This window comes from Bubalus bubalis, chromosome 5, assembly GCF_019923935.1.
Source record: "Bubalus bubalis isolate 160015118507 breed Murrah chromosome 5, NDDB_SH_1, whole genome shotgun sequence".
Lineage (NCBI taxonomy): Eukaryota > Metazoa > Chordata > Mammalia > Artiodactyla > Bovidae > Bubalus > Bubalus bubalis.
Window position 1 is genome coordinate 90,400,620 of NC_059161.1, and position 25,689 is coordinate 90,426,308.

A 25,689-nucleotide genomic window follows, 5' to 3' on the forward strand; every position below is an offset into this window, starting at 1 on the left:
CAAGATGAAAAGAAAAATCAGCCATAATTCTGTAGCCCAGAGAATATCCATAGTAAAATATATTCTAATTTCATATCAAATGTAGTTTGATAGGGAATTTTTTTTTAACATAATCTGTTTTTATTAGGTTTTTTACTTGGTTTTTATTTAGCCCTGCCACACAGCTTGCTGGTCCCTGGATTAATAAACCTACACCTTCAGCAGTCAAAGCACTGGTGTTTGTGCATGCTAAGTCACTTTAGTCATGTTCAACTCTGTGACCCCATGGATTATAGCGCCCCAGGCTCCTCTGTCCATGGGATTCTCCAGGCAAGAATACTGGAGTGGGTTGCTGTGTCCTTCTTCAGGGGATCTTCCTGATCCAGGGATTGAACCCACAGCTCTTGCATTGCAGGTGGAGTCTTTACTGCTGAGCCACCAGGGAAGCTCCCCTAACTACTGGGCTGCCAGGGAATTCCCTTGTATTTTATAAATCGAATTTTAAATCTTTGGCTGTACTGCTTTCTTTTCTTTACGGGATGCTGAAAGTCTATCCCACTCAAAGCTGCTTTTTTTAGGTGACAGGCTAAATGTTTTTATATAATTTTAAATAGCATAAGACTAACAGATGTATCACTGTATTTGAAAAGGAATAGTTAAGATGCTTGTGAATAATATTCTAGGGTGACACAGTATGTAGTATGCCTGGCTTGTTTCATAAACAAGTGTTGATAGAGATCTTCATTGTTCAATGCCAAGGATACTAGCTAGGTATGGCTAAACAGAATAAAAAATTCAGTTATTCAGTGCACTAGTCACATTTTGGGTGCTCAGTAGCCACATAGGCTAGTGCTAACATGTTATCAGTCACGTACAGTATAAAGATATTTCCTCATCATAGTTTTGTTGGCCAGTGGTGATCTGTCATTTAGTCGCTAAGTCATGTCTGACTCTTTTGCAATCTCATGGGCTGTAGCCCACCATGCTACTTTGTCCATGGAATTTCCCAGGCAGTAGTAGAGTGGCTTGTCGTTCTCCCCTCCAGGGGATCTTCCTGACCCAGGGATCAAACCCACATCTCCTGCATTGGCAGGTAGATTCTTTACTGCTGAGCCACTAGGGAGCTCAATGCTGATTCAGATGCTGTCAAATAAAATGGTTTCAAGAACTGGAGATGAAAAGTTTTAGGAAGGGAAAACAACTGGTCATTTCAAAAATTTAAATAATCTTAGGAAGTCAGGAATAGACTGATACTTAACAAAACCAGAAATAATAGGAAGAGCATGGCTACTCGTTAAGGGCTTGATGTCAGGTGCTTTAACACTGAACTACCAGGGAAGCCTATCGTTAGGACAGCTTGAGCTAAGCCTGAATAATCATCTGGCAAGAATATTGGAATTGATCACTGTGAGGAATGAGTTTTTGTTGTTTTTAGCTGACCAGGGTTTGAAGTGTGGCATCTTAACCAGTAGACTGCTAGAGAAGTCCCAGGAATGTTTTAAAATACGCTCTAAGAGTCTATGAATAATACCTATGGAAAACAATGAATTAAGAAAATGAATACTATTTATGTAGTATGTTGATACCTCTCCACCCCCATCCCCCATTTTCATTTCTGTTTGGATTCTTTGAGGTTTTTAATGAAAACTAATGTATGGTTTTTTCCTGTGTTACAAACCAAAGTGCTTAATATAAAGGAGTAGAGCAAGTGAATGTGGGAGAAAGTACTGGGAATATGAGGAAGTTAGGTTCTTACCTAAGTGGACAGTGTTGACAACTATAGATTCCAGAATTGTACCTTATGTACAAGTCTCTGTTTATTCATAATCAGATGTAGGTTATTTTTATAGTTTTATTTTTGTGTACAGATTTGCTTAACAATCACTCAATTTCTAGGCCAGGTTCTGGTAACTGAAGAGCCTTTATAAGTAGTTTATATTGTCTAGACCCGAGGTATGCAGCAAACCCAGTCTGGAGCAAAATGGGAAATAACATCTTTTTAAAGACAGGCTTAGAAATCCTAATCCAGTAATTTAAGATGTTTCCTTTCTCTGGCAGCAGGGCTGAATTATACCTGTAAGAAAACATTGAGACAGTTCACTAGAAAAGATAGTTGTATTAAGTGATAAATTTATGTACAACATATATTAATTCCAGAAGTCTTAAAACTAGCTTAGGGTAAAGATTAAGGTAATAGCATTCTCTTCAATGTCTGTTAGTCCTAAAAACTGGCCTTTTGTTTTCTTTGGTCCTTTTTTTATTTTTTCCCATTTCACCTCTCGAAGAGTTCATCAGAGGATAACTGAGTTATTTTGGCTTATAGCTACACATTTTCTGATGGAATTTTCTTTTAGAAGAAGTACACAAACTCTTAAGAACATTATACATATAATGTAGCTTTCACACTAGTCACAGTAGTACTGTTTGCAGCTTTATGTTTTGAACCTGAACCTCACACCCAAGAGGTTAGTGAGATAAATTTCCAGAAGTGTTTTCAAATTCTTGAAAAATATTCTTTGATTACTTGGAAAAAACAAGTCTCATTAATGCTTTCAAATCAAACAGGTAACATTCCTTAAAAAATAGAGTGTACTTAAGTTTTTCAATAATTATGGAAAAGAATCCTACCTAGCTGCTAGGCCACCATTCACAGGGATAGCCAAGAAAACAGGGTACAGGCCACCGAAAACAAGACCAACCAGTCCACCTCGTGTTACGGTGCAGGTTTCACACTGCAGATCACCTAGGAAACAAATTAGTTCTGCAAATGGATATTCAAGCAAACACGTAAAGAACTCAAGGTCCCCTTATATGTATCACAGATAGGTAATTTTCAAGCAGTAATACAGTAAATGCATTTCTCAAGGCATGTTAAAAGGTATACATATGGGTAGTTAAAAAAAGTAACTGATAAAACCATTTTAGGGAAAATTCCCTAATTTGTTTTCTATTTGAATGTAATAGTTTGCACTGCCTCTAGTTTTCTTCATTTGTATTACCAAACCCGGGCTAGTATTTTTGTCTTCAAGAAACTTTTAAACCCATGGGAAATCTGTTTTAACAATTTAATTCATCTTAAATTTTTACATTATATAGTCTGGTTTTATTTTTATAAAATTATTCATTTTCAAATTAGTACATGGTGCTAGAAAGTTAACTTATGTTTTCACTCATTCTGTTCACTTCATTGTTTCCCTGCATATCAAAATTCTTTCCACAGTGATCTTAGGGATTCAAACAAAATACTCATCCAATTTAAACAAATTTGAAGTACCACTTAAGAGAATTTAAATGGACTGCCTCCTTCCCTACTACCACCTGTGATAATTTTTTTTTTGAAATCATAAATCCTTTCATGATTTAGTTGTACTTGGAGTACTCAGCAAATATTGTGAACTGTCCAAAGGAAATCAAGTCTCCATGTATTTGATAACTACTGTGCATACACACATTTGGTGCTCTTTGATTTACTACATAGTCTTGTTCCCACAAAATTTTTTTTCCCTTTAAGAAACTCCTATAATGTTAAGGCAGTCAACATTTTTAAAAAAGTTGTCAAGTATTTCTTACTAAGCACTGTGGGAAAGATAAGTTAGATAAAGGAAAGTATTTAGCATTACTGTGTATATCTATTTTACTTGTTTGGTAGACCATGCTAATATGAATTAATTGCTGCGTTACAGAGGCTAGCAAGGTTCAGTCTTATCCATCAGAGTCTGACAGACGTACACCGTGACTACCTTAAATCATATAGCTACTTTAAGGATTGACATAAGGTACAAACTGTATACCAAAGTGAACTTACTGGTGATAGTGAAATAGAACTTACCTGTACTCAAAGGTAAACTTACAAAACCTTTGTAAGATGCATTTGCTGTCAAAAATGGGATCACTGCCATTGGTAAGCCAGCAGCTATACGAGCCTGTGTCACATGTAAGATGCGTCGAAAAAGACTATTTGCTATTAGGCCACAGAGAGCAGCATTAAGTCCAACATATGTTGATCCATTTTCAAGCAGATTCCTGAATGCGTGAGAAAAAACAGTAACTTTTTGCTCTATCATGTATGTAAGCTCTCCAAGAACAATTCCCGCATATGTTACAGAACTTAATCAGGATTTTAGGATCATATTTATATCTTAGAGCTCTGTAAAACAAATCTAAAATCACTGTCTTACATAGAGATTTTTATTCCAAAAGGTTCTGAATTTGGCCAACACATTAAGGATGCAGTGGTACAATTTGTTTTGTGATTTTGTAAAGGGTATTGGTATGGAAATTCCCCCTGCCCCGTGACCCCTATATAGCAGGGAAGAACTTCTGAAGAGTCTGACTTAGATGCCTCTCCAGGCTCCTACAACGCCCAGTACTTAACTTCTGTAGCACAACACATTATAAAGCGGTACTGTCTTATCATAGATTTACATGTCAGCCTTCCCAACTAGCCTGTAAACAACTTGAAGACTGGCTACAAAGATACAAGTATCTTGGTTTCAACAGCACCTGACACACAGAAGGCATTCAATAAGGTGGAACTGATGTTCCCTATTAATCTTCCTTGAAGCATTAGAGTCAGGGTTAGGGGGCTGGAACAGTACTAACATTTAAGGGATCCTCTATGCTAGGCACATCACAAGAACTCATTGAAATAAAAATGATGTTTTGGGATAGTAAATGGTAAAACTGCTTTTGAAGCATGGTATGTATAAGTTTTAAAGTACACATTCTATCCATTCTTTAGTTTCCGGGGAAAAAATAACCCTAAAACTGCTGAATACTGAAATATTCCAATTCAGACTCTTCTGAGTTTTAACTACAGTTTTAACTCTTCTACCACCTGCCTTGCCACCTGTAACAGGCATTTCAGTCTCTCAATTTTCTTATTATTAATTAGCCAGACTAACCATATAATACCCTCACTACTATGGTTAACACTCAAGACAGCTTTTCTAGGAATTTCTAATTGAGCTTTCTACATTGTATACGGTATTACTTCTCTTACTGGTCACTTTGTAATCATAATGGTACTTGGCATTTAGTCACTGAGCACCTTACTGCATACAGCGCACTTGGCTATGAAGGTACAAAAATTATCTACCTTCAGTGTCTTCATAGTTTATTAGTGAAGATTGAAAGATACATACACTTGAAATCTCACAGAAGTGTACTAAAACAGTAATGGCAGTACAAAGGAGGCAGTTTAGAAACTTAGGGTACATAAGACAATATCTGTGATGAGGGCCTGGAGAACTACTGAACAGTAACAATAAAACATGAATAGGAAAAGACCTGTGTATTTTTGGGGGAGCTAAGGGAGTGGGAAACTTAAGCATTTCCTCTAAAATACTGTTTTCATCATAACACTGTGAAATACCTATTATTTTCATTTTTAGTCATGGGAACAAATACTAAGGTAAATAACTTGCCCGTATATATAATTATTATATACATTATAATATGTTGATATATTAATGTTGCTGCTGCTGCTAAGTCACTTCAGTTGTGCCCGACTCTGCGATCCCATAGATGGCAGCCCACCAGGCTCCCCAGTCCCTGGGATTCTCCAGGCAAGAACACTGGAGTGGGTTGCCATTCCCTTCTCCAATGCATGAAAGTGCAAAGTGAAAGTGAAGTTGCTCAGTTGTGTCCGACTCTTAGCGACCCCATGGACGGCAGCCCACCAGGCTCCTCCATCCATGGGATTTTCCAGGCAAGAGTACTGGAGTGGGGTGCCATTGCCTTCTCCATATTAATGTTAAATATTAAAAATTACATAAATAAGTCCCTAAATATATTAAGGAGTGTAACTGGAATATGAATAGCACAGTCTGCAGTCTCCCAATCAGATTTTAATTTCCTGTGGCTTAAAGTCATGTTGTTTAGTTAATAATTCAATAGAAAACTGTTACCTAGCAGCGCCATAGCTGGTCACTGTTTCCAAAAAGTTTCTAATACAAATTAGAAATGTGAACTCAGGATTTTTTTGGAAAGATAAAAAATAACTAGATACATGATAAAATGAAATATAAGATCAGAAATAACAAGTGGCAATGAAAATTGTTACATGAAATTATTTCGTAGATTAGAAAGTGTAGTGTTTGGTATTCAAGCTTAATACACTTAACAACTTTTCAAATAACAAACCCATGCCTGGGAAATCCCATGGATGGAGGAGCCTGGGGGGCTACCGTCTATGGGATTGGAAAGAGTTGGACATGACTTTATTGACTAAACAACAACTGATAATATAAGAAGGATTCAAACAGAACTAGGATACATAAAATAGAAACAGAAAAAATAGGGAACAAGGGAAAGATAAGGAGGTGCTGCCATCTGCCCTGCTCAGGTGCCAGGGACTGAAAACAGTTTACTTCTAAACTAAAGCTTGCTTTGCAGTTCTAGCTCACTTCCCCATTGCTTATTCTAATTTGGTGCAAGTCCCAATAGCACATCCTACTTCCTTCTCTTCAAGGCTGTCACATCTACCCATCTTTGTGTCAGTCAGTGTGGCTTTCCCTTCTTTACTGGCCTGGAAACATGGGTACATATCTTTTATTTGCTTAAAAAGGTTTTCTGTTTATCTCTGGAAAACAGTATCAGTGTGTATGTGTGTGTGGTTGGGGGGAGGCGAGTTGGATATACAGCTTAAAAAAATCTCACTTAAGTTCTTATTACTGCCCTTGGGTTTAGGTTCTCCCTTGTTTAGCTGGTGTCAGCAAGATTGGAATTTGTGCAAGATAGTAAGATTATACTTCCAAAATGTATTTCAAATCCATCCTTTTTTTCACTTCAAACTGCCACCACCACTCACTGGGATTACTATGCCAGTTTTCCTACTGGTGGTCTTCCTTCCTTTTCTCCTACCTGAAATCTGTTTTCGAGAAAACAACTGGAATGTTCTTTGGAAATGTTAGCTGGGTCATTCCCTGCTCAAAACTGTTTCTTCAACCTTATGCCCACTTCCCTAATACTTTAGCAACACTGGTTCCTCAAATATGAGAGACTGCTGTCCTGTTGCCTGTGCATATGCCATTCCTTCTCTGAGCTTCAGCTTAAATGGAATGTTAGAATGGCTGCCTCCGAAGGAGATCTAAGAACATTTTGTAGGGACTGCAATTCATTCAGTGTTGTCTTCAAAGATCAGCATGTTTCCTGTATAAATTAATAATGCCTTAATGATCTTTTAGCCATGATCCCATTTCTCTGAAATTTCTTGTCTAGCTATGTATGTTACATGGCACTCTCAGACTGGTAAGTGTAGTAATGAATTGACTGTGGTAAGAGTGGTAATGAATTGAGAACACAGTTTTAAAATCTAAAATTTTGTTATTTAAATTAGATCCATAAATACATACATTTGTCTCTAAGCCAAATGGAAAAACAACTATTAGATGTCCAAAGAAATGAATTTCAGCCTTGACTTCAAGTAAAATGGCTAATCTCTCTGGACCTGTCTTTTTCATCAATGCAAGAAAAATCTCAGTTTCTTTCTGATAGTGTATGTTATTTATAGTCAGACTAAATTGAAATGAATCAATGATGAAAATCCACCTGATAACAAGTTTTTTTAAGTATAAGAAGGGATCTTACCGTTCTGCTTCTGGGAGTTGGTTAATTTTTCTGGCTATGATATCAATTAAGTTCTCCTTGATGATAGTACCTTCTGGTTCATGATTTTCCATCTTGAGCATTAAATTAAAATGTCATTTTTCAATAATGTGTATCTATAGAAAAACAGCAAAAGGGCTTATAAAAGCCTTCTGAAGACCATAAATATTTAGTTTTAAAAAAATCAGCCAAAAAAAAAAAAATCAGCCATAGCTTATTATGGCTAATGGATGTTAGGCTGATTATCAAGCCATAGCTTGATAATCATCAATTTGATTATGAAACTGATTAGCATAAACACCTCTGCCTCCAAACCCCCACAATTCTATGTGAAACAGAAACCAGAACGTGGACGACAACACATGAAACTTTCAGAAAACAGAACATTTTTGTGACCCTTAAAAATACTGCAAATCTGCAAGAAGCGCTAACCATAAAATACATAATTTTAAACTAGTATTAACCAGTTAAAATGAACTCATTCATAGATACCATAAAGATAAGCCAGTGGTAGAGAAAATGTTTGCAATATAACTGACAAAGGAGTCGTTGTTGGTACTCAGAATATGCAAAATACTAGAAATCAGTAAGAAAAAGGCAACCAACTCAATAGAAAAATTGACAAAAGGTGTTAACAGGCACTTCTCTTTGCAACCCTAAGGCCTGTAGCATGCCAGGCTCTTCTGTCCAAGGGATTCTCCAGGCAAGAATACTGGAGTGGGTTGCTATTTCCTCCTCCCATGGATGTTCCCTACCCAGGGGTTGACCCTGTGTCTCCCATGGCTCCTGCCTCCCAGGTGGATTCTTTACCGCTGAGCCACCAGGGAATCCTGAATTTGAAATTATAACAAAGAGGAAAGCCAAACAGCCAATAAATATGAAAATATGCTTAACCACTATAATCAGGGAAATAGAAATTAAATTTCAATTACTGGTAAGAATGTGGGGTAACGGAAACTCATATGCTGCCAGAAGCATAAATTGTATCCAATTTGGGTACAACTGGGCTTACCTGGGGCTTCCCTTGTGGCTTAGCTGGTGAAGAATCCACCTGTAATGTGGGAGACCTGAGTTGGGTAGATCCTGTGGAGAAAGTAAAGGCTACCTACTCCAGTATTCTGGCCTGGAGAATTCCATGGACAGAGGAGCCTGGTAGGCTACAGTCCATGGGGTTGCAAAGAGTCGGACACGACTGAGCAACTTTCATTACAACCACTTTGGGAAAGAATTTGTAGAAGACACTAGCAATTTCACCTGTACCCTAGAGCAGAGGTCAGCAAACTTCTCTAAAGGGCCAGATAGTATATTTTAGGCTTTGTGGGTCACATAATGGTCTTTGTTGCGTACTTAGAAAAATGAAACAATTTAAAAAATTTAAAAATATAAAACTCATTCTGGCTGGCTGCAAAGAAACAAACGATAACCTTCCTCTGGTCCACAGGCAGGTAGTTTGTTGACTTAGGCACTAGTCGAAGTGAGTAAGAGAGTAAGGGAATGGGTGAATGATAAATTTTAGCCTGAAGATTTAGTTCATTAGATTTAGCTCATATTTCAGGGCAGCAGAGTTAAGAAAAGCAAAAGTTCAGAAAGAATGTACTACATTATTAAGTAGTTTTCTTGGTTCACTATTCATTTGCTAGAAGATTAATTTATAACACTAACAAATTTTACTGGGTAGCCATTAGATGCCTTGGGAAATGTTGAGTGCACTGAATTTCATAGCCTTCAAGTTAGGGCTTCGCTGATGGCTCAGTGGTAAAGAACCCACCTGCTAAGGCAGGAGATGTGGGTTTGATCCCTAGGTGGAGAAGATCCCCTGGAGGAGGAAGTGGCAACCCACTCCAATATTCTTGCCTGGGAATCCCATGAACAGAGGAGCCTGGCAGGCTACACAATGTAGCAACTAAACAAAGTTGAATTTATCCTAACTACAGTGCAGGGTTGGAAATTAATGTCTAGGTTTTCTGGACTCAAACTTTTTGAGGGCCTTGGTTACAGTAACATGATAGGATCTCTGATCTACAGGAACGCTGAATAATTTTATGTTGGCGGGGTGGTGGAAAGAGAAATAAAATTCAGTATATACAAGGTGTACAGTGTATATGTCTGAAATGTTTTCCCAAAAAGTCCCGCCTAAGGCTATCACTAGTTTTCTGATCTATGCTCTGCATACTGCTGAGGTTCCTGCTGTAAGCTAGCCATTTCTAAAGTGTGGCTATTAAAAGTCACCCTTAATTTGGTCCACAATAGGTCACTGTATGTATCTTGGTTATTAATAATATATCCACACTTAAGACAATGAATGACACGTTTACATATTACAAACATTTCGAAAGCCTTTTGCATTAGTTTTCTAAGATAGCTCCCGAGACAATGAGGAAAGTGGGGCCGATGAAAATTAAATTAGGCCAAGGTCACCCGGTAAATTGGCAGTAAACCTGGGATTAAGTTCAAGCACGGGTTTCCAACCTCTTCCCCTCCCCCGGCCCTGCCGCCAGAGGCTTAATTTAAATAGATCTTTTCTTCTAGGGTGGAAAGTATAGGGATGGTCGGACCGATGGAACCGACTCCCCTCCTCGTTGTGACTCAGTCCTGGGATCTCATTACCACGCTGCGGCAGAACAGAGCGTCACCCGCTGCGTATCTCTCAGTCCCCGCCGGCGCCCCTCTTCCCGAGCGCCGGTACCTTACGCGCTCCTCCGTGCAGCCGCGGCCTCCGCGGGTCTCCGGCCCCGCGAGGGCTCACGCCACGCTCCGCTCGAGTCGCCCGGGCGCGGCCATTTTGAGCTCCACGTGACCGGCCCGAGGAGGGCGTCGGGTCGGAGCCGGCGGCGGATTGGGTTTCCGGGGCCGAGGCTGCGCTCGGCCTTCCCGCAAGTGGGCGGTGCTCCGCCTCAGAGGCCGGCTGTTTGGGTAACGCGGGGGGTACCGGTTACAACCGGTCTCCGCTTCACAGGATACGGACTGTGGAAATTGTGAGATTTCAATATGAAAACTGAGTGACCTGAAACCCGTCCCATTAGTTGAAACTTCTACCTTGGGTACGTTCCTTAAAATTTCCTGGCCAATAGTTTACACGTCGTGTACTGACATGAGGGATATATATATATGAAATTGCACAGCCGTCAGCATACGAGATAGGTCGTCGGTTAAAACGAAGTCTAAAATTACCTGAGATTTCTTTGCTCCATCGATTTTACGTTCTCCCTTGGATCTTGAGCTCCTAGTGCGGTTTGGCTGATCATGCCACCATAATCTGAAGGCCTGAAGAGCAGCAGGATCTTGTTTTTTCTGTATTGCTTATGAGAGGAGGATTAGGTGAATGAGGCAAAAGAAAAACTAGAGAGAAAAGGAGTCTTGTGGCTCCATCAGTCAGGGCAATTGAGGACGAAAGTCTTGAACCAAACCTCTGAAGGCCTCTGTTTCCTGTCTCCTCGCATCCTCTTTCCTCACATACCAAGCAGGAGCGGGGCTCTTTCCTCTGTTAAAAAGCAGGAGGGGAAACAGCCTCATTGGTTATTTTGTAAACCTGTGAGGATCCTGTTAAAGCTCTTGCCGAAGTTGTTGGGAAAATAATTGAGCTTTATCTAAGGAGAAAGTGGTATACAAGATAAAGGAGGGGGCCGGACTTAATAGGAGACCGAGCAGAAGACCTCTCCCCACCCCCTTTGCTGTGAGGGCTTTCAGTTCAGTTCAGTCACTCAGTCGTGTCCGACTCTTTGCGACCCCATGAATCGCAGCACGCCAGGCCTCTCTGTCCATCACCAACTCCCGGAGTTCACCCAAACTCATGTCCATCCATCACCAACTCCCGGAGTTCACCCAAACTCATGTCCATCCAGTCGGTGATGCCATCCAGCCATCTCATCCTCTGTCGTCCCCTTCTCCTCCTGCCTCCAATCCCTCCCAGCATCAGTCTTTTCCAGTGAGTCAACTCTTCGCATGAAGTGGTCAAAGTACTGGGAGTTTCAGCTTTAGCATCAGTCCTTCCTGCGGGGAGCTGCCCGTGAGAACGGGGTCCTTTGTCCGAAGGACACAGCTCTGGGAGCTGCCTCAGTCCTTGGTTTGCTTGCAAACAGCTCTCTGTCCCGCCACCCCAGAGATTAGGCGCTTATTTACTGCAGGCACCTGGAGTTCTGTGCAAACTTCTCACGCACAGAGAAATGTTATTTGGTGTAAGAAATAATAACAGGGTGGCATTCCCATGCTCTCAAGATTTCTTGTGCCTGTTTGTAAGATGTATAGGTCAAACAAAGAAAATGTTAACTGTCTTGTCTTTCTCACGCTCTTCTGTATAAATATGAGATGCTGAATAAAGTTGGTGTCAGACTGCGTCCCTTGGTGGAGACGTGTCTGAACCTTTCGACCCCATCTTTGTTGTAGATTTCTCTTGCTTTAGTTTCCTGTCTCAGCCCCGCCGTGCATGTTCTCGGGACCTGATCAACTTTGCCGGCTGGCACCGGCACCTTCCAAAGAACACCCAGGACTGGTCTCCTTTAGAATGGACTGGTTGGATCTCCTTGCAGTCCAAGGGACTCAAGAGTCTTCTCCAACACCACAGTTCAAAAGCATCAATTCTTTGGCGCCCATCTTTCTTCACAGTCCAACTCTTACATCCATACATGACCACTGGAAAAACCATAGCCTTGACTAGATGGACCTTTGTTGGCAAAGTAATGTCTCTGCTTTTGAATATGCTGTCTAGGTTGGTCATAACTTTCCTTCCAAGGAGTAAGCGTCTTTTAATTTCATGGCTGCAGTCACCATCTGCAGTGATTTTGGAGCCCCCAAAAATAAAGTCTGGCACTGTTTCCACTGTTTCCCCGTCTATTTCCCATGAAGTGATGGGACCGGATGCCATGATCTTCGTTTTCTGAATGTTGAGCTTTAAGCCAACTTTTTCACTCTCTTTCACTTTCATCAAGAGGCTCTTCAGCAAGTTCCTCTTCACTTTCTGCCATAAGGGTGTGTCATCTGCATATCTGAGGTTATTGATATTTCTCCCAGCAATCTTGATTCCAGCTTGCACTTCTTCCAGCCCAGCGTTTCTCATGATGTACTCTTATTGTAAGCAGGGTGACGATATACAGCCTTGACGTACTCCTTTTCCTATTTGGAACCAGTCTGTTGTTCCATGTCCAGTTGTAACTGTTGCTTCCTGACCTGCATATAGGTTTCTCAAGAGGCAGGTCAGGTGCTCTGGTATTCCCATCTCTTTCAGAATTTTCCACAGTTTATTGTGATCCACACAGTCAAAGGTGTTGGCATAGTCAATAAAGCAGAAATAGATGTTTTTCTGGAACTCTCTTGCTTTTTCGATGATCCAGTGGATGTTGGCAATTTGATCTCTGGTTCCTCTGCCTTTTCTGTAAACCAGTTTCAACATCTGGAGAGGGCTTTATCTACTGTCAAACTGTAGCTTATCAGTGAACCAGAAAATAAAAACAGGCCCTCATATATGGAGGTGGAAAGTGGGTGTGCATCCCAGCTGGAAAGTTTCCGAGGTAAGTGAGAAAGTTTGGGAAAACCAGATTGTGTGTGTGTGTGTGTGTGTGTACGTGTACGTGTACGTGTGTGTGTGCATGCGAGTGCGTTTTCCCCCTAACACTCTATACTCTTATTCCAATGTCATTTTCAATGGTTTGAAGCTAATTTGAAGTTAATAAGTGTGAGTGCTGTACAATATCTGAAGAAAGCCATTCTAAAGTAATAAAAGCAATTTTTTTCATTGAGATTTTATAAAAAAACTGTTCTTTCAAGACAGGATGAAATGTCAAATTCATCAGATTTATTGTCTTAAATTGTTCATAGTTTTTCTTTTATTTTTCTCTAAAATCTATAGTGAGGCCACATTTCTTATTATTGGTCATTGTGTCTTCTCTTTTTTATGTCTGATAGTTGGGCTAGTGGTTTGTAATTTTTTTAATCTTTTCAACTAGTTTCATATTTAATTGATTTGTTTGTTTTGCTTTTTTCTGTTTTCAATTTGATTGTATTCTGCTCTGTTCTAATCTTTTTTCCTTTCTTATTCCTACCTGAGATTTAAGTTGGTCCTCTTTTTGTAATTTCTTAAGGAGGAAGCTAAGATCATTGGTGTGAAATCTTTTTCTACTCCATATGTGAGTTTAATGCTATGAATTTCCCTCCAAGTACTGCTTTAATTCCCTGGTGGCTCAGTGGTAAAGAATCTGCCTGCTAATGCAGGAGACATGGGTTTGATCCTAGGATTGGGAAGATCCCTTGGAGAAAGAAATGGGAACTCACTCCAGTATTCTTGCATGGGAAATCCTGTGGACAGAGGAGCCTGGCAGGTTACAGTCCATGGGGCCCCAAAACAGTTGGACACAGCTTAGTGACTAAACAACAACAACAACAACAACAGATTTTGAAACACTGTTCACTCTTTTAGTTTAGCTTCAAATATTTCTAAATTCTCTCTTCTATTTTCTTTGTCCTGTGAGTTTCTTGGAAGTGTGTTACTTTCCTAATAGTTCAATTTTTTGAATACCTCTCTGTTATTGATTTCTAATTCTATTCCACTGTGGTCAGAGAATATACTTTGTATGACTTGATCCTTTTAAATTTATTGGTATTTATAGCCCAGATTCTGGTCCATCTGTGTAAATGTTTCATATGTGATTAAAAAGAATGTATATGCAGCTGCTGTGCCAAATTTTCGAAAACATCAATACCATAAGTTGATTGATAGTGAAGAATTCTTTATTCTTTCTGAATTTCAACCAACTTGTTCTATCAATGATTGAGAGAAGGTTATTGAAATCTCTAGTATGGGGATTGTTCTGTTTCTCCTTTCATTTCTATCAGCTCTTGCTTTATGTATTTTGAAGCTTCATTATTATATGAATAAACATTTATCTCTGTATCATTATGAAATAACCTTCTTAATAATTGGTAATATGCTTTGCTTTGCACTTTATTTAACATTAACATAGCCACTCCAATAGCTTTTGTTTCTTGTTTTTTTTGTTCACACCACGTGGCATGCAGGTTCTTAGTTCCACGACCAGGAATTGAACCCTGTGCCCCCCTGTGCTGGAAGCATGGAATCTAACCACTGGACTCCCAGGTAGGTCCCTCCAAAAAGTTTCTTTTGATTAGTGTCTAGTCAAGGCTATGGTTTTTCCAGTGGTTATGTATGGATGTGAGAGTTGGACTGTGAAGAAAGCTGAGTGCCGAAGAATTGATGCTTTTGAACTGTGGTGTTGGAGAGGACTCCTGCGAGTCCCTTGGGCTGCAAGGAGATCCAACCAGTCCATCCTAAAGGAGACCAGTCCTGGGTGTTCATTGGAAGGACTGATGCTGAAGTTGAAACTCCAGTACTTTGGCCACCTCATGGCAAGAGTTGACTCATTGGGAAAGACCCTGATGCTGGGAGGGATTGGGGGCCAGAGGAGAAGGGGACGACAGAGGATGAAATGGTTGGATGGCATCACCGACTCGATGGGAATGAGTCTGGGTGAACTCCGGGAGTTGGTGATGGACAGGGAGGCCTGGAGTGCTGCGATTCATGGGGTCGCAAAGAGTTGGACACGACTGAGCGACTCATCTGATCTGATCTGATCTGAGGAAAGTAAGTGAACAGGTTCTATGAAATTCAGCCACATCTGTAAAATATAATTTCCTCATTATTAGATTACTGCTTAAGCTTGGAAATTAAAATGCTCAATAGTTTATACATGCCAATATAATTGTTCAAAAGCAGGAAGAAAATCAATATACAATACACTGCAAGCAATACAGTGTGATACAGTAACCACAAAACAGGATAATCACATGGCCAATAAGGCAGTTGGAGGAAATGGAGGGGAAAAATCCAAGAGAGAAGGTAAGAGCTTATAGTTGGGGCCATATCTTAGTCACTGTTATATGACTCAGGGAAAATATCAGGGAAAACAGACAAATGTAAACACATTTATTGAGCACCTTCTATAGGCCAGGTATGGTGTGGTTCCATTTTTAAAACCTTACTGCAAAGCAGTCAGAAAGTTTAGGTAAATTGCCCAGCATGTGGTATACAATGTTTTTCATACACTATGCCTTAATATTAGCCGAATAAATGAATATGTATTCAAATGGAAGTTAAACATTTTCTTTGCTGTGCTTCTTTCTAATATTTCCTAGAAAAATGGTAAACTGAGAACTACAGGCTAGAGAAAGGACTGTATTAGTTGGTGTGCGGTAACGGCAGTAACATCCTGTGAGTTGGCCACAATTTTGATTTACATGTATTAACTCATTTAGTCCTGACAACACTATGAGGTAAGTAGTCTTTATTTCTCATTTTACAGATGAGGAAACTGAGGTGCAGAGAGGTAAAATAGCTTATTCAAGTCATCCCATTGGTGCATAGTAAGGCCAGGATCTGAACTTTGAGAAGGGAGCTCCAGGCTGTACTTCACACCTCTGAACTATCTTGCCTCTAGAGACTTGCTGCCTTTCATACTGTGGTTCACGTAGTTTTACCTTTAGGCTCAGGCTCAGATCAAGATTTCCCTAATTCTCCTTTATGGCCTCTTACAGAGACTTTGACAAGTACTGCTTCCCAAAGCCAAAGGAAAATATTGACATACTTCCCTATCTTTTCTACTGTATAAAAGGCAAATTGAAGTCATGGAGTAAGGGACAAATCTCTTGTTTTCAGTTGGCAAGGGAAGTGAACATATAAGTCAATCTTGCTATTTCCCAGATGACTATCTCGGCATCTGAAGAAGCAAAATACCCAGAATTTACAGAGAATTTATTTGATTTACAAATCAAATGGGTCAAAGGCATGAACAGAAAATTCACAAAAGAAAATAAGAGGCCAGTACCTTTATTTCATAATCAAATTTAGCTAGATTCATTTTTATGCTTTTCTTTTTTCCTCAAGATTGGAAAACTTTAAAAAGATTGATGTAGCTGAAACTGGAGAGGGACAGTCAGGAGGTTGAGGGGTGCGAGACAGTGAAAAGGTAGTGGGATTGATGGATTATAGATGCTGGTAAAGCAAAGTAATGTGGTGTGAGGAGGAAAAGACGGGAAGGACGGGAGGTAGTGACCAGAACATGGAGTTTTATAACTGACAATGTGAAGAATTTGAGTTTATTGATAACGATAAGGTCTAGAGAAACAATTTGATAAAAATACATGCCACTTTATGTAGGACTTCCCAGGTGGTGCTAGTGGTAAAGACCCTGCCTGCCAATGCAGGAGACCTAAGAGATGTGCTTTGATCCCTGGGTTGGGAACATCCCCTGGAGGAAGGCATAGCAACCCACTCTAGTATTCTTGCCTGGAGAATCCTGTGGACAGAGGAGCTTGGCAGGCTACAATCCATGGGGTCACAAAGAGTCAGACACGACTGAAGTGATCTAGCATGCACATGTGTATGTAACTTAAGAGTTCCTAGTAGCCAGATTAAAAAAAACAGCAGATAAAATCAATTTTAATGTATTTATTTAACCCAGTATATCCAAAAGAGTAACATTTCAACATGTAATCAAGATTGAGATATCTTCCATTTTTTTACATAGTAAATCTTTAAAACTTAATGTGTATTTTACACTTACAATGTATCTCAACTTAGACTAGTCACATTTCAAATGCTCAGCAGCCACAAATGACTAATGACTATTATATATTGGATGGCACAGGTCTCGAGTATGACCATGGGAATAAGTGGTATGATAGAGAGACCAAGGTGTTGAAAGGATCACCTATGTGAATACTGGAATCACTAAAAATGTTTTTAAGTCACGAAAAAGCACATATTAGACTTATATGAAATGAGTTGGAAAGCTCTCTGATATACAGTGAAAATTAATTTCCAGTATATGTATGGATAATACCATTTATTTAAAAATATGTAAATTATAAAAGAAGACTATAAGGAAAGAGTCGTCTAACTTAGTAGTTACCCCTGGAGAATGGAGTAGAAATAGGGTGGAGTGGGTGTTAAGGGGGACTTTCATGTCTCACTTTTTATTCTTCTGGATCATTTGAATATCTCACAATGAGGTTTTCATGTACTTGTTGCTTAATAATTTTTAAGAGTTAATATTAATACTATTGATGCAGTTATCTACTTGACTTGGTTCCCTCTCTCCCTCCCTTCACCTGCCTTTTCCTCAGTTTCAAGTATCATGAATTATTCTGAGAATAGAAGCTGAATGGCTTACTGGCCATTTTTTTTTTAATTAGTAGGAGTGTATGTGTTTCAGATTGTTATATTTGATGCTGTAAAGCACCTTGTTAAGATTTCCATTTCTGCTCTAGGTTGCTTGGGGCCTCAGATGACCAAATCCTTAAATCTCAAGATGAACATGATTAAGACAGAGAATAAGCTATGAGATTCCACTGCGTGTCTTGTTCATCAGTGTTCATTTCTGGTACTAAGTTTCCTTAATTAAACGTGTAGCTCAGGAGTGCTGTAGCAGACTTAAGCAGCATGCTGTGACCTCCTTTAGATTAACCTTCTTGAGGGCAAGGACTGAATCTTTGTACCCCTGGTACCAGTATTAATAGCAAAAAGATACTCAATAAATGTTCTTTCTTTCAAAAATATTTATTTGGCTGTGCCGGGGCTTAGTTGCAGCACATAGGATCTTTAATCTTCACTGGGGCAAGCCGGATCTTTAGTTATGGCATGTGAACTCTTTAAGTTCCAGCATGTGGGATCTAGTTCCCTGACCAGGGGATCAAACCCAGACCATGAAATATTCCAAAGGTTGTCTGCACTGGGAGCATGGAGTCTTAAAAGTCTCTAGACCACCAGGAAAGTCCCAATAAATGTTCTTTAAATAGCATAGTGAATTTGTTAATGATTAAGAGCTACTAAGTATACTGAATGAGAGTTTAGAGGAATGGGCTGTTACTTTATTTCTATATTGATTTCTTGTGAACTTTCAACTTTCCCTTCAAAATTTAGGACAATGTCACTTTTCCCCATAGCTTTCCCTTCGGCACAAGTATTTAACAGCTACATCCTCAGTATGCTCACACAATTACAGGTATACCTCTCAAACCCTCTCATGCTGTGTGTTCACATTTCTAATTGTGAGTTTCTTCTGGGTGAGGACCATTTCTTATTAAAAGCAACACAATGCCTGAGACCTAGCAGGTGCTCCATAAATGTTTATGAATGAATAAATATATAAATGTATAGATTAGACCTTGGGGCCTCAAGCCCATTTCCACATATAATAATGAAACAGAGATAAAACCTACATTTATTTACTATTTATTGAGCACCTGCTGTATACCAGGCAAAAGGAAAAGAGACAAACTGGCTATCCAGAACTATTTTTTTAACTCTTTCAGCAATGCCTGAGTCCTTATAAAAAAGTTCATTCAGCTGATTTAGTGTCCATTCATTCTTCGGTTAATCTTCATGTACAGTTTTCTCAAGTGTACTTTCAAATATTGCATAGTGCTGCAGACCATGAAATATTCCAAAGGTTGTCTGAAGGATGAGAGGGATCACCATTGCTTTTATCTCTGTATGACAAAGCAGCAGCCAATAAAGTAAAACCTTTCCTTTTGGTGGCATGGGAACAGTATGATACCTAAAAAGGAAAAAGAGTTAAGGACTTCGTCTGGATGTAAATTCTATGGAACATTTGTTAATTTCTCCTAAACTGATCATTTCTGTTCTAGATCTTTCATGTAGAAAGCAAAAAGGGTTAAAATTAGCTATTTGAAATATGAAACCATGATATTTTAATTAAAACGTGTCATTGGCAGCTAAAGAATAAGGAGAATTTATTAACATTAAAAAAAAAAAAATTGGAAGTATGGAGGTAGGGAAGGGAGGAGGAGAAGGAAGAGAAGAAACAAGAAGATGGACTTACTTGAATGCCAGACGTCCATTTTTAGAAAAAGCCAAAGCAGTGGGATATAAAACACCACATGCTATGCCAATCAGTGAACTTCTAAGAACACAATTTTCCTGGCTTATGTTACCTGGAAAACAAAAGTAAATTTGGCTATTAAGAGTCTTGGGTACTTATTTGCATTGTCCTCAACCACAGCAAAATAGCTGAAAGAATGCTAGAAATTCAGTGTATGGTACAATATACTGAATGTATCAAAAATTTTAAATGTTTTTATTACACTTTATATAAGGATAAGTTTACTTCTTACTTATACAGCTGGTGCAAAAGCAATTTCACAATGAAGAATATTAAACTAGCAGACCAGATATCTGGATTCCAGATTAGTACATTTGTATTGTCTGTATGTCAGTTACGTGCTAGTGATACAGTGTAACACAAAGAGACCCAACCACTGATCTTCAGGTCTAGTCTACTAAGAAAGAAATGCATTAGACAAATACTTAAACGTGCACATGCTTTGAAGGTAAAATGAATAGGGAATGTATGGAGAAACTTAACCTGAGGGAATCAGAGATTTCCTATTTATACCTGGAGATGAGGTATTTAAGCAGGTACCTGATGAACAGGGATCATGGGTTCCATCAATTACTAGCTGTGAAACTTAAAGTACGGGAAGTAACTCAGGAAGTTCCTAAAGTTCCTCAGGAAGTAACATTAGACGCCCATAATATACCAGATATTATGCCAGGCATTCAGCATACATTATCTTAATTTTTAAAACAATCCTGAGGTAAGTACTATTAGTCCTAATTCATAGATACAAAACAACTGAGTCTCTTAAAACAAGCATGTCTCTTAAATGACTTGCCCAGTGTCACAAAACTTAAGTGAAATATGTAGTATACCAAAGCCTGCTTTTTTTCTAGTACATTATGTTGCTTCTTAGTGTACCTGAACATGTCTCAGCTTAGTATCTTACCTGTTAAAAAAAAAAAAGCCACAATACTATTTTCCCTGTCTGATTAGATATTGTGGCGTTTAAACAGGACAATATATGTGAAGGTACTTTTGTTAGTGGTAAAGAAATATAGACATGTAAGGGATTATTATCAGTAGCAGCAACAGTATATGTTAATGAGTAATTTTACTTAGATATAAACACATGATATGCTAATGAATTTAAAATTACCTGAACACAAAGCATCTGTTACAAGAAGCTTATAAGAAACTATGGTAGACAAAAATGGAAGTGCAGTCAATGATGCATATGTCTTCAAAACGTCATGCGTGACCTTGAAGCGATGTCTGAAAATGAAGTTTGTCAACATTCCAGAGAAAGCAGCTGTTGTTCCAAAGGTCAGTGTTCCATATATATTTAAAGTCCTAATCGGAAAAACAGAGTGAAAGTTAAGTTCAACATAATACTCTTCTAACAGATATAGCCTTTCCTGTGTAGTCATTCGTTATTACATATTTATGCAACATCACATTTTTCTTAAGCATTTACTCTGTGAAAGGTATTTACTTTGTGCTAAGGCTGGAGCAGTGAATAAAGCAGGGAAAAAAAACAAAAAAATCCCACCCCCTCATGGAAATTGCCTTCTAATGAGAGGATAATATAATTCTCTTTATGAGAACAGTGTGGTTCTAAGATGGAGCTCTTTTAAAGAGAAATAAATTTTGGCCAAAAATAAGGATCAGTACTTCCAATGTAGCCAAATTTTATGAGCTAGCTAAATCCAAGAATACTGTTCTTTCTACTGTAAGAATTAATTTGCTTAAGGTCATCTGAAAAAAGTTGTTGACATTTGGTTAGGTCTTCTAGAAAATAACTATTTCTTAAGTAGTCCAGATACATTTAAAGTATTTCCAAAATTTCAGAGAAATTTGAAAGATCTAGTTTTGCTTATTCTGACTCATACCTAAATCCAGAAATGTTGAACAATTCAGATTAACGTCCACTGATTTTATTCTTGAACTCTATTAAATCTAAAAGTCAGAATGGTAATGTGAGACTATATGTACATCATGGAATCCTGTATTCCTTTTTGCTGAGCTCAGCAGTGTGGCTGAAGAAAGAAATTCTAAACTGAATTTAATTATAATAGATAATTAATGTAAGTAGTCTTCAAAATGGTGTTCTCTTGATTACCTTTAATTAAAATATGCTTATTGCACAGATAACATTTCAACAATTTGAGAAACAAAGGAATTTCAAGAGACAAAAGAAATTATCCAGTCTCAGTATTGTGACAAACGTCTATTTTCATCTGCTCATATTTCCCTCCAGTTCTTTTTTTTAAAAAAAGCTTTCTTTATAACCAACTCAGTACAGTTAATAGGATCTTAGATACCTAGAAACCATGGCAATACAGAAGATCTACAGATAAAGTTATTGACTTTCAGTCTGGGTGTGTCTCTTACTTTTCTTTTCTAAGGCATTCAATTTTTTTTTCTATGATTTCGATGACTACTGGTTTTCTGAGTTTTGCATCTCCTAGAGAAGGCCTGGACTGACCAGGTGTGTATGTTGGTATCTTGATGTCCTGGAAAACACAAAATTCAGAACCATAATAGCTAATGATGTTAACAGTAAATCTTATAAATTCTACAGATTCAGATTAAAAACATTTAGACCCTAGTAAAGTATCAAGTACTGTCATCTACTTTCACATCCTTTGTTAATGATTCATTCATTGTTTGCTGCTGCTGCTAAGTCACTTCAGTCGTGTCCAACTCTGTGTGACCCCACAGACGGCAGCCCACCAGGCTCCCCTGTCCCTGGGATTCTCCAGGTAAGAACACTGGAGTGGGTTGCCATTTGGGCTCTTATCTTTTAGACAATGGTTTTTTGATTCACATAATAACTTTGAGAAATTGGTAGGAAAATGGTCATCTCTACTTTTATGGATAAGACAAACAAGGTTCAGAGAGGTTGACTTGCCTTAGGACTTGATGTAGAAGGATTAAGTTACTCAGGTATTTTTGTTTTCCTTACAGTTTTCCCTGAAGGTAGCCAGGCCTGTTGTAGTTCTCCACACTGTAGCTTTTTCAGAGCTGAAAGTAAACAGTAGCTACCTGTTGACAACCATTTTTATCCTCTGTCTCATAAAAGCCTGAGTTTTGGGGATTATGCTGGGTTTGCTGGAGAGGTAGAAGCAGGAATTTCCTTGGAAACCAGTGAGAGAGAACATCAGTAGGAGGGACACCTTCCAAACTAGGAAGAGGCAGTGGATGGCTACCTTGGATTATGTAAGTTACATATCTAGCTTGTGAGGAGCTCCTGGGGCGGAAGTAGGGCCTTTGCTGGAAACTGTTACATGGTAATATCAGGGGGCCTGGTCCTAAGGCACTGGACTCCAAGATTGGAAAGTTCCTGTCTCCCAAGTGTGATGCATAAATAGACAGTTGCTAATATTGAGGGACCATGAGGTTTGGCCAGTAGCATCTTAACAGAAGGTGAAAGTTGCTCAGTCGTGTGGCTCAGTCATGTCTCTCTGTGACCCCATTAACTATACAGTCCATGGAATTCTCCGGGCAAGAATACTGGAGTGGGTTGCCATGCCCTCTTCCAGGGGATCTTCCCAACCCAGGGATCAAACCCAGGTCTCTCGCATTGCAGAGATTCTTTACTGTCTGAGCCACCAGGGAAGCCCAAGAATACTGGAGTGAGTCGCCTATCCCTTCTCCAGCAAATGTTCCCAACCCACGAATCAAACTGAGGTCCTCTGCATTGCAGGCGGATTCTTTACCAACTGAGCTATCAGGGAAGCCATCTTAACAGAAACCAGTGGTTAAAAACAAAACAAAACTAGGCTTTCAGAAAGGATCCTTTTTAAATATTTTGCTCTGGGTAAGACTCAGATTTTTGTGAAAAGTCTTAATAGTATTTGTTACATCATTTGGCATACTGGCATTATGGGATTCCAGATTAGCTAGTGAATAGATTAAAAAAATCTATGTCCTTCACAATTTATATGAATCCCTATGTTAACAACATTTGTGGTCAAGGGCAGACTCATAAGTCTCAAATTTCAGGAGTCCTGGGCAAGAGAATCAGAGTGGATTAAACATAAAGGACATAGAAGAGACTTAGTAAGATTTTAAACCTTTTGTGTGCACAAGAATCACATGAGCAGTGTACTTGACGTGCTGTCTCTTGAGCTCCCTATTGAAATATCTGGGTTCAGCAGGAGTAAAGTCTAGAAATCTGCACCAGTGATTCTGATGCTGGTAGTCAAACGGACACATGTTGAACATCACTGTAATATTCATTTCCTGAATAGTGATATGGATGTGAGAGTTGGACTGTAAAGAAAGCTGAGCGCCAAAGAATTGATGCTTTTGAACTGTGGTGTTGGAGAAGACTCTTGAGAGTCCCTTGGACTGCAAGGAGATCCAACCAGTCCATTCTAAAGGAGACCAGTCCTGGGTGTTCTTTGGAAGGAATGATGCTGAAGCTGAAACTCCAATACTTTGGCCACCTCATGCGAAGAGTTGACTCATTGGAAAAGACTCTGATGCTGGGAGGGATTGGGGGCAGGAGGAGAAGGGGACGACAGAGGATGAGATAGATGGCTGGATGGCATCACTGACTCGATGGACGTGAGTTTGAGTGAACTCCGGGAGTTGGTGATGGACAGGGAGGCCTGGCGTGCTGCAATTCATGGGGTCGCAAAGAGTCAGACATGACTGAGCGACTGAACTGAACTGAACTAATGAAAGGTCGATTCAAACGTATCAACATCCTGAGGGCGACTGCATGAGATGGTTGGATGGCATCACTGATTCAATGGACATGAACTTGGGCAAAGTGGGAGATGGTGAGGGACAGGGAGGCCTGGTGCGCTGCAGTCCATGGAGTCGCAAAGAGTCTGATACGACTTGACCACTGAACGACAACAATCAACGTCGTGAACGTATGGGCTCTCTTGAATATTTGTATGGTATTAAACAAAGAGTAATAATGGACCAGTTTATTTCCCTATCAGTGAAGAACTATAATCGAGCCAGTTCTTTTTCTTTAAATTGTCTGGGAAGACAGGAAAAAAAAAGTAAAATATTTTATAAATTCCAATTTCTCACAAACTAGATTTAATCTTTTGCCTCTCTCTGACATCTAAATGGCAAATGGAAGAAACAAGATAGCAATATAGGAAGATTCTATATCGAATCCATCTAATGTACATGAAGGCAGATGTCAGTAGCATGATAATTAACTAGAAACTTGGGAAAACTTTTTGTTTCTCTGTCATCTAATTCACTGAAGTCCCTTATTACTCATAAAACTTTCAGGCAATGCCGTGTACCAACTTCCTATCTCGTCTACCTCAGTATATAGTAAACACAAACATCCAGAATTATGATCCTAAAATACTGAAACAGGACAGCAAATGTTTACTGGATACCTAGTTTTCCTAAGGCACTGTTATTAAAGCAGAGAAATGTACTGATAACTTCCTAACAGAAGTTTTACAAGTACTGAAATGTACAGATTTTGCTATAACGAGTTCAAGGCCACTCAACTGGTCACCACGATTTAATTACACCACTAATACTGCATCGTGCAAGTTTATAACTTTCAAAGTATCTTATGGTTTTGTAGTGCTTTTATGTGTATCCATTCACTTGACTTTGAGAATTTTATTCATCAATCATTCATCTTTTGCGCAAACATTCACCGGGTATTTGAAAGTCCCCCAGTTAAGCAAGATGTAGTCTGTCCTCAGAACCCACAACCAGGGCAGAAGTCAGGATAGAATGGCAGGGGGTTTAAAGTACAAAGGCCCCAGGCAAGAGAAAACAGGCTCCATCATTCAGGACTAAAGTTTAGGTCTCCTACTTTCTCCCCACCTCTTTTCACAGCAACTGGGGATTTAAACGTGCCTTGCATGGAGTTGGGAACTGTCCCGTTTAGACTTTCAGGTCCCTTTTATGCGCATTTCAGGAGAGTGCGCCAGCACTTGAGGTCGCAGAAATCACGGGCCTCAGCACCCTGGGTTTCCGCCTACCTTAGGCACTTCCGCAGCTCCCACCGGCACCACACCGGCAACCCGCACGTCGTCTCCAGCCTCACGCCCGAGCGCCGCCATCTTGGCGGCTCACGTGACTGGCGGTGGGCGGGGACGCAGGGCTCTCGGGTCCGGAAGGGTCGCGGGCTCACGCCTAGCGCCCGCAGCCCCGGCCCAGTCAAAAGCCGCGCCCTCCGTCCTGGCTGTGATTGGGCGCGGTGTCTGGAGGCGCTCATTGGCTTCAAGGAGGGCCGGAC

At 39.6% G+C, this 25,689-nt stretch overlaps 2 protein-coding genes and 1 long non-coding RNA gene across 8 annotated transcripts; 1 reads left to right on the forward strand and 2 right to left on the reverse strand.

Annotated features, from left to right (window-relative positions):
* Window positions 1-1,778: 1,778 nt before the first annotated feature.
* TMEM126A (transmembrane protein 126A) lies at window positions 1,779-11,040 on the reverse strand. Of its 6 annotated transcripts, none has more exons than XM_044944033.2 (6): window positions 10,759-11,040; window positions 8,600-8,670; window positions 7,570-7,703; window positions 3,809-4,002; window positions 2,608-2,722; window positions 1,779-2,053 (listed from the first exon to the last, which is right to left on the reverse strand). In XM_044944033.2, exons 3-6 carry the CDS (start codon window positions 7,668-7,670, stop codon window positions 1,861-1,863), a joined length of 603 nt encoding a protein of 200 aa, XP_044799968.2. In that variant the 5' UTR covers window positions 7,671-7,703; window positions 8,600-8,670; window positions 10,759-11,040; the 3' UTR covers window positions 1,779-1,860. The 6 variants fall into 6 exon arrangements, with proteins under 6 accessions (XP_044799968.2, XP_044799966.2, XP_044799967.2 ...); XM_044944031.2 differs by lacking the exon at window positions 10,759-11,040 and adding an exon at window positions 10,274-10,411; XM_044944032.2 differs by lacking the exon at window positions 8,600-8,670 and having other exon boundaries at window positions 10,759-11,037.
* On the forward strand, window positions 10,458-19,084 carry LOC102392066. Its single transcript, XR_003109756.3, has 3 exons — window positions 10,458-10,628; window positions 14,596-14,674; window positions 15,308-19,084. It is a non-coding gene; the product is annotated as an uncharacterized LOC102392066 (long non-coding RNA).
* Window positions 18,811-25,662, reverse strand: TMEM126B (transmembrane protein 126B). The gene is made up of 5 exons (XM_006074544.4): window positions 25,433-25,662; window positions 21,846-21,967; window positions 20,611-20,804; window positions 19,437-19,548; window positions 18,811-19,151 (listed from the first exon to the last, which is right to left on the reverse strand). The coding sequence occupies exons 1-5, from the start codon at window positions 25,511-25,513 to the stop codon at window positions 18,968-18,970; spliced, it is 693 nt and encodes a 230-aa protein (XP_006074606.1). The 5' UTR covers window positions 25,514-25,662; the 3' UTR covers window positions 18,811-18,967.
* Between the last annotated feature and the right edge of the window lie 27 nt (window positions 25,663-25,689).